This window comes from Haliotis cracherodii, unplaced genomic scaffold (genome assembly GCF_022045235.1).
Source record: "Haliotis cracherodii isolate W230 unplaced genomic scaffold, xgHalCrac1.p SCAF_17, whole genome shotgun sequence".
Classification (NCBI taxonomy): domain Eukaryota; kingdom Metazoa; phylum Mollusca; class Gastropoda; order Lepetellida; family Haliotidae; genus Haliotis; species Haliotis cracherodii.
In genome coordinates this window covers 19,966,544-19,980,229 of record NW_027266272.1, presented here as the reverse complement: position 1 = coordinate 19,980,229, position 13,686 = coordinate 19,966,544, and the positions used below count along the sequence as shown (strand labels likewise).

Genomic DNA, 13,686 nt, shown 5'->3' with positions numbered 1-13,686 from the left:
TGCATGTCATCGTATCCCAATTGAGTAGATCGATAATCATGGTGTCAATCACTGGTTGATGCATGTCATCATATCTCAATTGAATAAATCAATAATCATGGTGTCAATCACTGGTCAATGAAATCTCGTAAGCTGTATTCCACATGAAAATTAGTATTCGAAAAAAAACCCCATTATTTTAGAAGAGAGAAATGTATTGTGTAATAAAAGACATCATAGATTGTTTGTTAGTCTATCACATCCCTTCAGCCTTTATATAATATTGCAGATGTGAATTAGATGCTCATCAAGATTATGATGTCGCAGCAGCTAAAATTGCTACATCAGCCTATGTTAAGATGACATTATGTGACAGTATATGAATGAATGGTCTCTGTTTTAGACATGTTAGATCGAGGCCAATCAGAATCAGATGCTCTTAAAGTTTAAAATGTCACAGCAGTTGCTACATCAGGCAATGTTCAGATGACATTATGTTACATTATGTCATTATGTACAATGACTGGTCCCTGTTTCAGATCGAGGCCATGGTAGATAAAGCGTTCAGGAATCTCACAGACAGAAGAGCGGACGAGTATAAGGTGATTAATTTTGATCGTGAGACCATGTAGGGATTCTGGATAGAATGGGATTCCACTTGGTCTAGTGGAAAGTGCATCTGCCCAGAGAGTGGAAGGTCTGTGGTTTGATCCCTGGCCACGTCATACCAACAGACGTTAAAAGGTGGTACTTGTTGTTTCCCTGCCTGGACATTAAGGGGATGAAGCAAGGACTGGTTGGCTCGGCGTCAGTATGCTGTGTCTGGGTGGGGTATCCATATTAATTGTGGCATGGTGTGTGGGCTAGTACTATATAATAGGGGTAGTACAAGAAGAGGCATACACACAAGAAAACTGACCTGCAAATATGTAACGGAAATACTGTTCAAAGCGGCATTAAATCCAACTCACTTGTGTGACCTGGCTTGTATGTCAGTCGCTGATATATTGTAAAACAACATTCGCTCACTCACTTGGTTACCATGGCAACCCTTGTTTCAACCCTACAGGCCAAGAAGAACGCTGTGTCATGTGCTAAAGAATATGAGAAGGTAGAGGAGTCAGAGGTCAAATCAGGGAAGTCAAAAGACATTGCAAAGGTGAGTCAAATACCAGTCCAGGAACCTGTTCCACAAAACAATCTTAGTGCTAGGCTGGTCGTAACTCCCAAACTTGATCATTGGCTTATGATCAACGTTGTACTAAGATCGCTTTGTGAAACAGGGCCCAGATCTCTTTTCATGCAGTCAGATATTGCACATCTTCCTGAGGCAAGGGCGTTAACTGACTATAAAAGTCCAGTTTCCACCCTTGCTGAACTAGACTGCAATTTCCAGGTTTTATCAAAACGCCACCAGTGGCTATAACAAGTTATGTCCCTTCTATGTCCCTCCTATTGACCAATCAAATTCCATCTCTCATATCACTTGCATTTGCTTTGAACAAAATGGTGACACCCAGTCAAAACAATCTGATTGATAATCAAGATCTATATTGTAATAAAACGATTCTTATCCCGCGAAGTGCATCAAATCACTTGAACACCTTGATTAAAAACTTGAAAAGATTTGCAAAATATCTGTCAACGACCAGTTGACAGTACACATGCTATGCAAATCCTGCAGTCAACCAAAATCTTATACGTTGAAATCCATGTTGTTTAGGAACCGGATGTCGCTTTCGTTACCTGATTTTGATTGGACTACGCATAGACTCGTAGTCCAGCCAAAATGTAACTCCGGAATTCCAGACTAGTTCAGCATGGGTGGAAACTGGATTTTTATACTCAGTTAAAGCCCTTTACCCAGGAAGATGGATATTGCAGCATGTTTCAAAACACGTTTATTGAATTTAGATCATCCTGAAAATTCTGTTTGGGTACCTGCTTTTGAAAGGACAAAACCCATAGATGCATTCATGTGTACAGGTCATTGCTGTGTGTAGTGGTAAATCAATATCAAAAGCGACCTGTGAAGATGCGGGGTAGAATAGGTCTTCAGCAACCCATGCATGCAGTAAAAGGCGACTATGCTTGTCGTAAAAGGCGACTAACATGATTGGGTGGTCAGGCTCGCTGACTAGGTTGATGCATGTCATCGATCCAAATTGTGTGGATCGATGCTCATAATATCAATCACTGGATTGCCTGGTCCAGATTCGATTATTTTACAGACCGCCGTCATATAGCTGGAATATTGCTGAGTGCGGCGTTAAACAAAAAAACTATCAAAATCGTTTAGAGGCATCAGTACGGAGATATGGTTACTGCAGCTGATAGTGTGTTGCAAATATAGCCATTCTGACAATGATATCAAGAAGAAAGTTCCTGTTTGAAATCACACATTGGTCTTGCAGTTGCCTTGGAAAGTCCTTAAATTTTGAGGCTCGGGTTTTGTATGAACCAACTTGTAAGGCTTAAAAAAATAAAAGAATTAGTTCTCAGGCAATGGCTTATGAAAATATAGTGTGGGCAGCGTTAGAAATTGGCACTAGTCCTGTAGTCCTTGTCAAACTGCACAATAGTTAAGGTATCATAAGGACTAGTAGAAATTTGCCATTTTTAAGGGTTTTGCTATATGTAATCATTATAAGGACCAGTGGACTGAAACTGTTAGTTTCTACCCCTGGTGGGTGTTTTGGGGGATTATTTTGGTTGTTAAAACTAGTATATGACCTGGCTATAAAAGTGTTCATTATTTATCTGGACTATATTTATAATCCATTATATTATTTTTATCCAAGATTTCATTCTATTTTGTTTACATTAATTTCGGCGAAATTGTGTATGAACTGAGCGGCAAATCACATCAACTCACCATGAACTCGCCTTGAAACGAATATTCGTCGTTAGAGATACAAAGTCTTCGGTCCTTTTATCACTGTACTGAATTTTCTTTTCAGTTATGATATTTGGCCATTGTATTGTAGCATTTCACTGCTGGGGTCGTGTGTTTGAGACAAGGAATATTAAAGGACTTTTTAAAAATTGGATATAAAAACGAAACCTGCAACAGACGTTATGATGATGCCGTAGAACCAAAACTATTATTTTTTTATCCTGATATAGTAATAACATGATGCGAGACAGGTGAGGCAGATTGACATGACAGGGTATCTCTGGTTCCAGATGGAGAAGAAGAGTAAGAACTCGCTGGCGGCGGTGCGGAAGGCAGACAAGGAGTACACCGAGTGCTGCTACAAGGGGGAGACCTCCAGACAGGACTGGGAGTTCACCGTCTCCAAGGTAACGACATTGGCACCTTGGGAATAATACCTGGGAGAGGTCCAATTCGCTTGAGTGGGCTGCGTCTAGAGGGAGGGGGCAAGGGCCCTGAGCTGATGATGAGCCTAACCAGCCTGACTGCCAGGATCACCCAAACCCTCTTTGCTACATCTTTTTACTTTACCGTATTCGACGCAATAAGCGCCCTGCTCTAATAAGCGCCCACGACGATATTTATTAATTTATTTGCTGGTGAACAATCCCAATTAGCACCCCTTCCGATTGATCAATGTACAAAAGACTTATTTATTCGTGTATAATATGCAATTAAATTTTGGAAAAATATGTCTGTCGTATATAAACATTTCAGGCTGTCAGCATAAACCACAAAATTTATCTTTCAACTCTGTTTTTATTTTCACCAAACTTAAGAGCCCCCTCTTTCTAATTTTGAGAGCGCCCTGGGCGCTTATTACGTCGAACACGGTAATCTGTAAACACCACTACCACTGCCACTACTAATATGTCTATTCATATTGCACTAAATCCCCTGAGCGAGCTCAGAGCGCATCCAGGAAGTATTCCGGGAAGCGGCGTGAGGATCTTGTAGGGAAACAATGGATTAGTCATGTCTTCTGCAAGACTGGCATGATTCCTCGGAGAATATATCGAATGATTTGGGTGATCTTTTCTCATGCTTGATCTCGGTGATTTGGCTGGCCAAGACTCATTAATGACTGGCCTGTCTGTTTGTTGCTTCCTCCAGGGTAGTACCCAGATGCAACATTTAGAAGAAGATCGTGTGAAGACGATGCAGGAATACCTCAACAAGTACAACAGTCATATATCCGTGCTGCCTCCGAAACTGACACGAGTAAGTTCATGCAGCAGATACTTGAGGGTTTTCATGCCCACACAGCTTGAATTAATAAAATAATTAGTTCTCAGGTTATGGCTTTTGAAAATAAAGTATGGGTGGGCAGTGTTTTTATTTATTTTATTATATATTTTTTTCATTTATTTTTTTATTATTATTTTTTTTGGAGGGGAAGGGTCATGCTGGTATGTAACCAAATAAACAGTTATTTAACCAAATAAATATTTGTGTACAATCAACCTGGGCCTTCTTTGATGTGTAAAATACTGGAATACAGTAAAATACTGGAATACAGTATTTGACTACCGTTATACTTGTAATATTTAAGGATTTTTGTGTTTTTTTAAAGATGGAAATATAAAAAAATTTACGGCGATCTTTATGATGATGCGGGCAGTGTTTTTATCATCCAAAACTGGCTCCCACAGGAGATATCGCTTGGATGAGATCAAGCGATATCTACACTGTAGATATTGCTGCAATGAAATTTCATCACAATGCTTTGCAGACCATTGTGATGTCACTGGTTACCATGATGTCACAATCAAATGACATCACTAATGGCTTTGCTACTGAAGCTGTTAGCAGTACTTTTTACACTGAAGACACTGCTATTTACTGTCTACAAACTGAAAAAGTTGGAAGCATAATGTTGAATGATAAATAAAATCTCGTCCTCGTGTCTTTTGATATCAAATATATCAACACTCGTTGATAAAAGTGGCAAAAATCCTCGGCAAGCCTCGGAATTTTTCCACTTTTATCAACTCGTGTTGATATATTTGATATCAAAAGACACTCGGGTGAGATTCTCTATATAAACCACAAATATTATTTTTTGGTAGCCTAATACAAACTACATTATGTGGCTAAAGTGCATCTTTTAGATGAATAGCTCGTATCTAGTTATGAGGCTTAATGATCAGGTTTAGCTACAAACATCATTCACGCTCACAATGAAATGTCATAGTTTAAAGAAGTCCATTTAGTAATTTCTTGTCACTAAAAGTTACACATTGTTATTTGATTCTGTTGTCATCAGATATTAGACCACCTCAATGAGAGTGTGATGGCAGTTGACCTTCAGAATGACCTTGAGATTGTCGTCCGGGAGAAAGGCGTGAAGGGTGCCCGGATGCCAGAGCAAGTGTTGATGGACTGCTATGTAAGTACCATCATAATGTGTTCCCATGTCGAGTCAGGTGAGATGATGGGGTTTAACGGTTATTATAGGCCCGACCTAAAAGGGCAGGGGGATATAGTTATTCCCTGGAATTCTGTCTGTCCTTCTGAGGACATTTTTTGTTTTGTGACCTATAACTTGAAAACTTGTAAACAGATTAATTTCAAACTTGGTGAACACTTTTTATACCTACAGGAGATAAAGTGCAAAGTTTGATTTCAATATTTGGATTTGCTGAAAAAGTACAGCTTTTTAAAAAAATTTTTACTTAGAAATGTTTTAGTATAACATTTGTGCGACTTATAACTTGTAGGAACAGTTTCCATAGTAATAGAAGAGGTGCAGTGCAAAGTTTGATTTTGATATGTGTGTTTTCTGAAAAAAATGATGTTTTTCGTGTTGTGAACTTAGAATATTTATTTACTTCAACATTTGCATGATTTGGGTGACTTATATCTTGAAAACTGCTTCATAGATTCTTTTCCAATAGGGGGGTACAGATTCTATACCAATAGGAGATATGCAGTGTGAAGTTTGATTTCAATATTTGGATTTTTCAGAAAAAATACAGCTATTTTTTCATTTTTATACTTAGAATTTTTTTCTGAATCATTTGTGTGACTACAACTAGAAAACTACTTCACGGATACTTTTCAAATCTAAGGTTGTACATTTTGTCAATTATGTTTTTGTGTATATTGACCCTATTTATTGTTATACACCTAGAGTTGTCTCCTTTCTTTTTTATTGAGCTGGTATTTTGTGTTTTATGTAAAGCTGTGAAGCAAATATTATCAGTAGAAACATAAGTCAATGTCGTGTTGTTTTCCAGGCTGAAGATACTCAGTTTAACATGAACGCTGTGCGGCGGCGGAACGCGCTTCAGAACTACCTGCTCTACATACAACAGATGCTCGAGAGAGACCGCAAGGGCAAGGAGGGTAGGTCACAAAACACAAGCTCCCATGGAAGTCTGTGTTACGATCGTCTTATCGCAAGGATCAAGTTGTGGAACGGGGCCCAGTCCTAAAGATGAACATGTGTCATGAAATCATGGGAGAATATCTAAAAACGTGCAAATTACCATTTGCAAATTCAATCTTTTGTAGTACATGTGGTGTCTCCTAAGGCTAGGGACGTTGTTCAAAATATGCCCCTCAGGGTTAGAAACTAACAGTTATTGTCCACTAGTCCTTAAAATGATAGCATATAGTGAAACCTTTAAAATGGGCCAATTTCTACTAGTCCTTAGGATACCTTTACTATTGGGCAGTTTGGTTCCAGGGAATATGTATAATACCTGAAATATGCACAGATTGTGTGCAATTCTTGATTCACTCGGACAGAGACCATGTACCGATACATGGTCTCTGACTCGGGCATTAAAGGATAATACCCGAGGGATAACGCATATTCCCTGAGTCATTGATGCTTTGTACATACTTTGCGACTTTACCCCTCAGAGACGGTGAATATCTCTAAAACGTAGGGGGCACGGGTGGCCCAGTCATCTAAGGCGCCGTGATTCGCTGTGCAATGTTGCGTCCCTTGGGCATGCCAGAAACCGATGATTGTGAGTTAGAACCCCAGTTCGCCCCGATTATGTTTCAAGGTTTGTCAGCACCATTCTTATGCTCGTGGGTTTCACCGAAGTGGCAAACGTCTAAGACATGCATCACTTCAGGCTTTCCTCCCACATAAAGCTGGCACACCGTGATATAACTGGAATACTGTTAGAAGCAGCGTTAAACACAACTCACTCACTCCAAGCTTGGTACAATAGATGATCTGTTTGTTTCCAGGTGTACAGAAGCTGGTGGATGTGTACAAGTCCAAGCCGAATTTTGCTGATGCTGATGCTCAGGAAGATGTAAAACAGAGATTAGAACAGGTAGGTTGTTGTCATTGTTGCTGCAGTTGAAGGAATTCCGAGGACATGGGTACATGAAAAATTTATCATACGTGTGATGGACTATATGACTTCTAATACATTCTGATATGAGGTTTGATATTAATAATTAAGACGTGAAAATATTTCCAGAATTTAGAACATCTTTCTGCATTAAATGACTGTAGCACACAACAGTAAGGGAGGCAACTCATATTAACTTTGTAGATATTGTGAAAATAATTGATTGTGGGGACAAATATTACCTTTAAGAAATATTTACTCAACAATAGTGCTTCCCATAAAACTTCAAACTGCTTATGATCGCTGTAGTGCAAAAACGATTGTAACTCCCAATACTTCATCATAGGCTTATGATCGCTGTGGTGCTAAAATGATTGTAACTTCCAATACTTCATCATAGGCTTATGATCGCTGTAGTGCAAAAACGATTGTAACTCCCAATACTTTAAGATAGGCTTATGATCGCTGTAGTGCTAAAATGATTGTAACTCCCAATACTTTAACGTAGGCTTATGATCGCTGTAGTGCAAAAACGATTGTAACTCCCAATACTTCATCATAGGCTTATGATCGCTGTAGTGCAAAAACGATTGTAACTCCCAATACTTCATCATAGGCATATGATCGCTGTAGTGCCAAAACGATTGTAACTCCCAATACTTCATCATAGGCTTATGATCGCTGTAGTGCAAAAATGATTGTAACTCCCAATACTTCATCATAGGCTTATGATCGCTGTAGTGCTAAAATGATTGTAACTCCCAATACTTTAACATAGGCTTATGATCGCTGTAGTGCAAAAACGATTGTAACTCCCAATACTTTAACGTAGGCTTATGATCGCTGTAGTGCAAAAATGATTGTAACTCCCAATACTTCATCATAGGCTTATGATCGCTGTAGTGCAAAAATGATTGTAACTCCCAATACTTCATCATAGGCTTATGATCGCTGTAGTGCAAAAACGATTGTAACTCCCAATATTTCATCATAGGCTTATGATCGCTGTAGTGCAAAAACGATTGTAACTCCCAATACTTCATCATAGGCTTATGATCAACGTAGTGCGAAAATGATTGTAACTCCCAATACTTTAACATAGGCTTATGATCGCTGTAGTGCTAAAATGATTGTAACTCCCAATACTTCATCATAGGCTTATGATCGCTGTAGTGCAAAAACGATTGTAACTCCCAATACTTAACATAGGCTTATGATCGCTGTAGTGCTAAAATGATTGTAACTCCCAATACTTTAACGTAGGCTTATGATCGCTGTAGTGCAAAAACGATTGTAACTCCCAATACTTCATCATAGGCTTATGATCGCTGTAGTGCTAAAACGATTGTAACTCCCAATACTTTAACATAGGCTTATGATCGCTGTAGTGCTAAAACGATTGTAACTCCCAATACTTTAACATAGGCTTATGATCGCTGTAGTGCTAAAACGATTTTAACTCCCAATACTTCATCATAGGCTTATGATCACCGTAGTGCGAAAATGATTGTAACTCCCAATACTTTAACATAGGCTTATGATCGCTGTAGTGCAAAAACGATTGTAACTCCCAATACTTTAACATAGGCTTATGATCGCTGTAGTGCTAAAACGATTGTAACTCCCAATATTTCATCATAGGCTTATGATCACCGTAGTGCTAAAACGATTGTAACTCCCAATACTTTAACATACGCATATGATCATACGCTTAAGATTGTTTTGTGGAGAGCAATCTGAGTGCCCCCACTACAACTCCCAATACTTTATCATAGTCGTAGCTTACCCGGTATATGGTTATGTGACACGGGGCCTGATCTCATCTGTTCATCTGTTGTACCTGACATTGCAGACCACCTTCACCCTCAACTTCCTGGAAGCTAGTCACTACAAGATAGCCAAGTCCCTGGCCAAGCTGGACAAGAGAGATCCACCGGTTCATAAATTTTCTCAGTATATTGAGACCACCAGGGAAAAACAGGTGTGATTTTCTTTTAACCTTGCTACATTGTTAGACACATGAAAATACGGGGTAGAATAGGTCTTCAGCAACCCATGCTTGCCGTAATAGGCGACTATGCTTGTTGTACGAGGCCACTAACGGGATCGTGTGGTCAGGCTCGCTGACTTGGTTGATGCATGTCATCGTATCCGAATTGCATGGATCGATGTTCATGATGTCAATCACTTGATTGTCTGGTTATTACAGACCGCCGTCATATAACTAGAATATTGCTGAGTGTGGCGTAAAACAAACCAACCAACCAACCTAGAAAATGAACGGATGTGAAACCCTGCTGGGAGTTGCTGTTTTCGTCTCAACTTCCTTCTCCTCCCACATCAAGCTGACCTCCTGGTCAAGTTGGCATGAAGCCCAACTGACCAACTCATGTTTTGTTCCAGGGTCACATGGTCAGTTTGTTGAAGCTGCCGATGAACCTGGCACTGGATGGCAACTCGGACTACACATACTCAGCTGGCTCAGTCACGTCGCTCGGCTCTGTCGGGGACCACTACTCCACCGTCGATCCAAGCTACGACGATGATGAGTTTGGTGAGTTGTTAAAGCATTATCAAAGCAATGATAGTATTCCTACCGTAGTTTGCTGGAGTATGTATGCATTACCATTTGTTTGAGTTTTGTTAGGCACGAGACCATCTTCCCGAGGCAAGGGAGTTAACTGACTTTAAAAGTCATGTGACTTTCTATACACATGAGGCATGCATTGAACTGGTGCCTTTTGTCGATTTAGGAATTTGGGCAATTTTTATTTTTGTTAACGAAGACAAGTCATAAACTGTTTATCATTTTATCATTTCTTTGTGAAACTCTGTATGCACATCAGACAAGTGGTGAACTGCATCCTTTAATTAAGGCTTAAAAAGATAAAAGAATGGATTCTCAGGCAATGTTTTTTGAAAATATAGAATGGGCGGGCGGTGGTTTTTTTTTTTGCTTGTTCAAACTAGTATGTAGCCAAATAAACAGTTCTGTACCATCAACCTAGGAAAGGGCCTCCCTACATTAACAAGTATACTAACTCCTTTTGCCGCCATTACCATAACTTGAGATGTGAAGTAAAGCAGTGCACGTGTAAAGGGAAGTAACTGCATGCAAAATTGGATCACATTGTTTTTAAGTATTAGGAATTTTTAAATAAAATGAAAAATGAAAATAAAAACGACAGACTTTATTATGATGCGTCTGGTGCCTGAGAACCAAGACTTTTTTTTTTACCCTTAATCAAGAATTTTTGAAATTTCTGCTTTTTGCGTTTCCAAGGCAACAAGTTGGACTTCAAGTGATGGTTTCATTTATGGAATAAACACATAAACCAGTCAATATTTCTTGATGAAACTTTGTAGGCACATCATCCAACCCTGTTGAAATTCAAGGTTGAAATAGGTCCCCAGCAACCTGTGCTTGTATTGAGAGGCAGCTAAATGGATCAGGCTGTCAGGCTTGGTTGATTGTGTAACATTGTACCCTGATAGAGGGGACATTACACATGATGCAAGTGTAAAAACACAAGCACAGCCTCCTGCATCAATTCAGGAATTGTTTAAGTGTTTTACCTTTAGAGTTTTTAATATATTATAGGTAACATTGCTATCAAATGAAAAGCTCTGTGTATTGAAAAGCACTTTGGAATGTAGTGAAAGCATAGAAGGATTCGAATCCTGGTTCGCCCCCTCCTATTGCCAGCTAGGACCCTTTAAATTAAATATTGGGGGTCCCCAGGACCCTCACTTTTGTAAGTCAGGGTAAAACCCTGTGGTAAACATCTGAGATCTGCATCCCTTCAGGGTTCCCTCCCACATTTAGCTGCATGCCGCTAATACCGTATTCAACATAATAAGAGCCCAGGGCGCTCTAAAAATGAGAAATAGAGAGCTCTTTTTAGAATATAATTTTGGTGAGAAAATAAAGAAAGTTGGAAGATCAAAAATTTCGTGGTTTATGCTGACAGCCTGAAATGATACAAAAGAAAAGTCTGTGCGTATTATACACGACAGATATATTTTCCAGAATTTAATTGCCCATAATTAATGGTGCATATTATACATGAATAAATATGTCTTGAGTGCATTGATCAATCGGGAGGGGTGCTAAGTGGGATTGGTCACGTGCCAATATGTTAGCAAATGGCACCGTGAGCACTTATAAGAGCGGGATGCTTATTACGTCGAATACAGTAACCATAATACTGTTCACAAATGGCATTTCTAAAACTTGCTCCAACACTAATTCTTGTAATTCTTGACTTTTGCTTAGTTTCAAGAATAATTCAAAGTTATTGATTCTATCCCCCTCTCATTTCAGGTAATGATGAATTTGACGATTTCCCTCCACTCACACCGATCGGCAGATGTAAGGCTGTGTACGATTATGATGCTGTTCATGGAGATGAGATTTCAATCAAACAAGGTGAGATGTCGCTTTTGATACACTCATATGTCCCTGTTAGGATTCTGGGCTAGAAGTGGTCCCTGCAACCTCTGCTGCCAAGTTATTTTTCCGACGCACAAATTCATAAGATCTGAAAAGTGAACGTTGTGCAAGAAAATTGTGGCACTTGGTCTACCTCAGAGACCCATGAAGATCCGGGGTAGAATAGGTTTTCAGCGACCCATGCTTGCCGTAAAAGGTGACTATGCTTGTCGTAAGAGGCGACTAATGGGATCCGGTGGTCAGGCTCGCCGACTTGGTTGATGCATGTCATCGATCCCACTTAGATTATATAGCTGGAATATTGCTGAGTGCCGCGTTAAACAACCAACCAACCTCAGACTATCATGACAATAATATTACTAAAAAATGTAAAATGTTAATTTTCCTGTCTGATGGTGGAAATGTAACTGCAAATATTAACCTGATTTGAAAGAGTGTCACTGCTAAATAGTGTCCGAGATTTTGTTATACAACAATTTTCGACGAACACCAATTTGATTTTTTTTAGTATATGTTTGTTCTTTATTTTAACCTTTTTTTTTGACCGAATGGCTGTCCATAGTGCAGCGTTAGAAATTGGCACTAGTCCTATAGTCCTTGCAAAACTGCCAAGTAGTTAAGGTATCATAAGGACTAGTAGAAATTTGTCATTTTTAAGGGTTTTGCTATATGTTGTCATTATAAGGATTTTTAGAATTAGTTTCTACCACTGTAGGGGCGTACACCACTCACTCTTCACTCTCTTTTCCCAGGTGACATAATCTTGGTGTACGAGAAACTGGCCGACGGCTGGTGGCAAGGAGAACTGAACGGGGCCGTGGGGATCTTCCCATCAACGTACGTGGAGGATATAAAATGAGGACCTGACCGTCTAGCATCTGGTGTACATAGAGATGTATTTATATACAACTCCCAGCATTCTGCATAATGTACATAGCAGTAGGAGACCTACCCTTAAGAGGCCCTGTATATACACAGTAGTGAGCTATGGTCCGTATTGATGGGGCTGGATGTCATCTGGGTATTTATTGAACAGTTACACATGCTCATTTGTCGAAAAAGCAGGAATGACATTCTTGTCACAGAAGGATAGTGTCAAGAGCCTTCAACAAAGTGGCCATGGATCAAGAGTGAATGTCAGTGTTCAGGTGTATGAGTTACCACTGTGATTGCTCTGTTGGTAGTCTTGATGTAACAAGCACTGATGGTAGTTCTTGTTACTGACAAGACCACCATTGTCACCATTGGTCTTGTACACACTACGTTCTTCCATCAGACCTGTAACTAGATTCGACTCCTTAGCAGTGTTGTGTAAGCAAATGAAATGACTGAGTGAGTGAGTGTGTGAGTTGAGTTTAACGCTGCTTTTAACAGCATTCCAGTTATATCACGGCATTTCAGCTTAATGTGGGAGGAAAGCTCGAAGTGATGCAGGTCTCAGACGTTTACCACTTCGGTGAAATCCACGAGCATTGGCATGGTGCAGACAAACCTAAAAACATAAACGAGGCGAACCTGGATTCAAACCCACGATCATAGGTTTCTGGCGTGTACAAGGGACGCAACTCTGCATAGCGATTGGATGTCAACTATGCCCTGCTCCATGCAGGAACACTGTGTAAACTCGACCATTGCCTGACATCGAGAAACAATACATGTAAGCTGAGCACAGAGCTTTCTTCGCACATCCTGGTTTGCTAGAGTAAGCTTTGATAGATTCGTTAAAAATTGCAACTGAATTGCAAGGCGGCGTTTGTATTCTCAAGTGTGTGAGGAACGTCATTACTCTGAGCACTTGCTGGTGACCCTCGCTGGAACCAGTCCTTGATTGATTTGTTCAAAATAGCAACTGCACTGCAAAGCGACGTTTGTAGTCATGGATGATTGAGGAACATCAGTGTTCTGAGCACTTGCTGGTGACCCTCACTGGAACCAACCCTTGACAGATTTGTTCAAAATAGCAACTGCACTGCAAAGCAACATTTGTAGTCGTGGATGAG

The 13,686-nt window shown here is 39.8% G+C and overlaps 1 protein-coding gene across 3 annotated transcripts in view; it reads left to right on the top strand.

The window, feature by feature from the left end:
• The window catches only part of LOC139464948 (nostrin-like), a 93,089-nt gene extending 79,831 nt beyond the window's left edge, over nt 1-13,258 (top strand). For all 3 annotated transcript variants that reach the window (XM_071246578.1, XM_071246576.1, XM_071246577.1), the window contains 11 exons: nt 519-581; nt 1,049-1,138; nt 3,166-3,282; nt 4,028-4,135; nt 5,181-5,303; nt 6,154-6,262; nt 7,124-7,212; nt 9,086-9,214; nt 9,637-9,787; nt 11,558-11,662; nt 12,439-13,258. In XM_071246578.1, the coding sequence (XP_071102679.1) occupies nt 519-581; nt 1,049-1,138; nt 3,166-3,282; nt 4,028-4,135; nt 5,181-5,303; nt 6,154-6,262; nt 7,124-7,212; nt 9,086-9,214; nt 9,637-9,787; nt 11,558-11,662; nt 12,439-12,545 (1,191 nt within the window). In that variant the 3' untranslated portion in view covers nt 12,546-13,258. The remainder of the gene's footprint in view (nt 1-518; nt 582-1,048; nt 1,139-3,165; nt 3,283-4,027; nt 4,136-5,180; nt 5,304-6,153; nt 6,263-7,123; nt 7,213-9,085; nt 9,215-9,636; nt 9,788-11,557; nt 11,663-12,438) is intronic.
• The last annotated feature ends 428 nt before the right edge of the window (nt 13,259-13,686 follow it).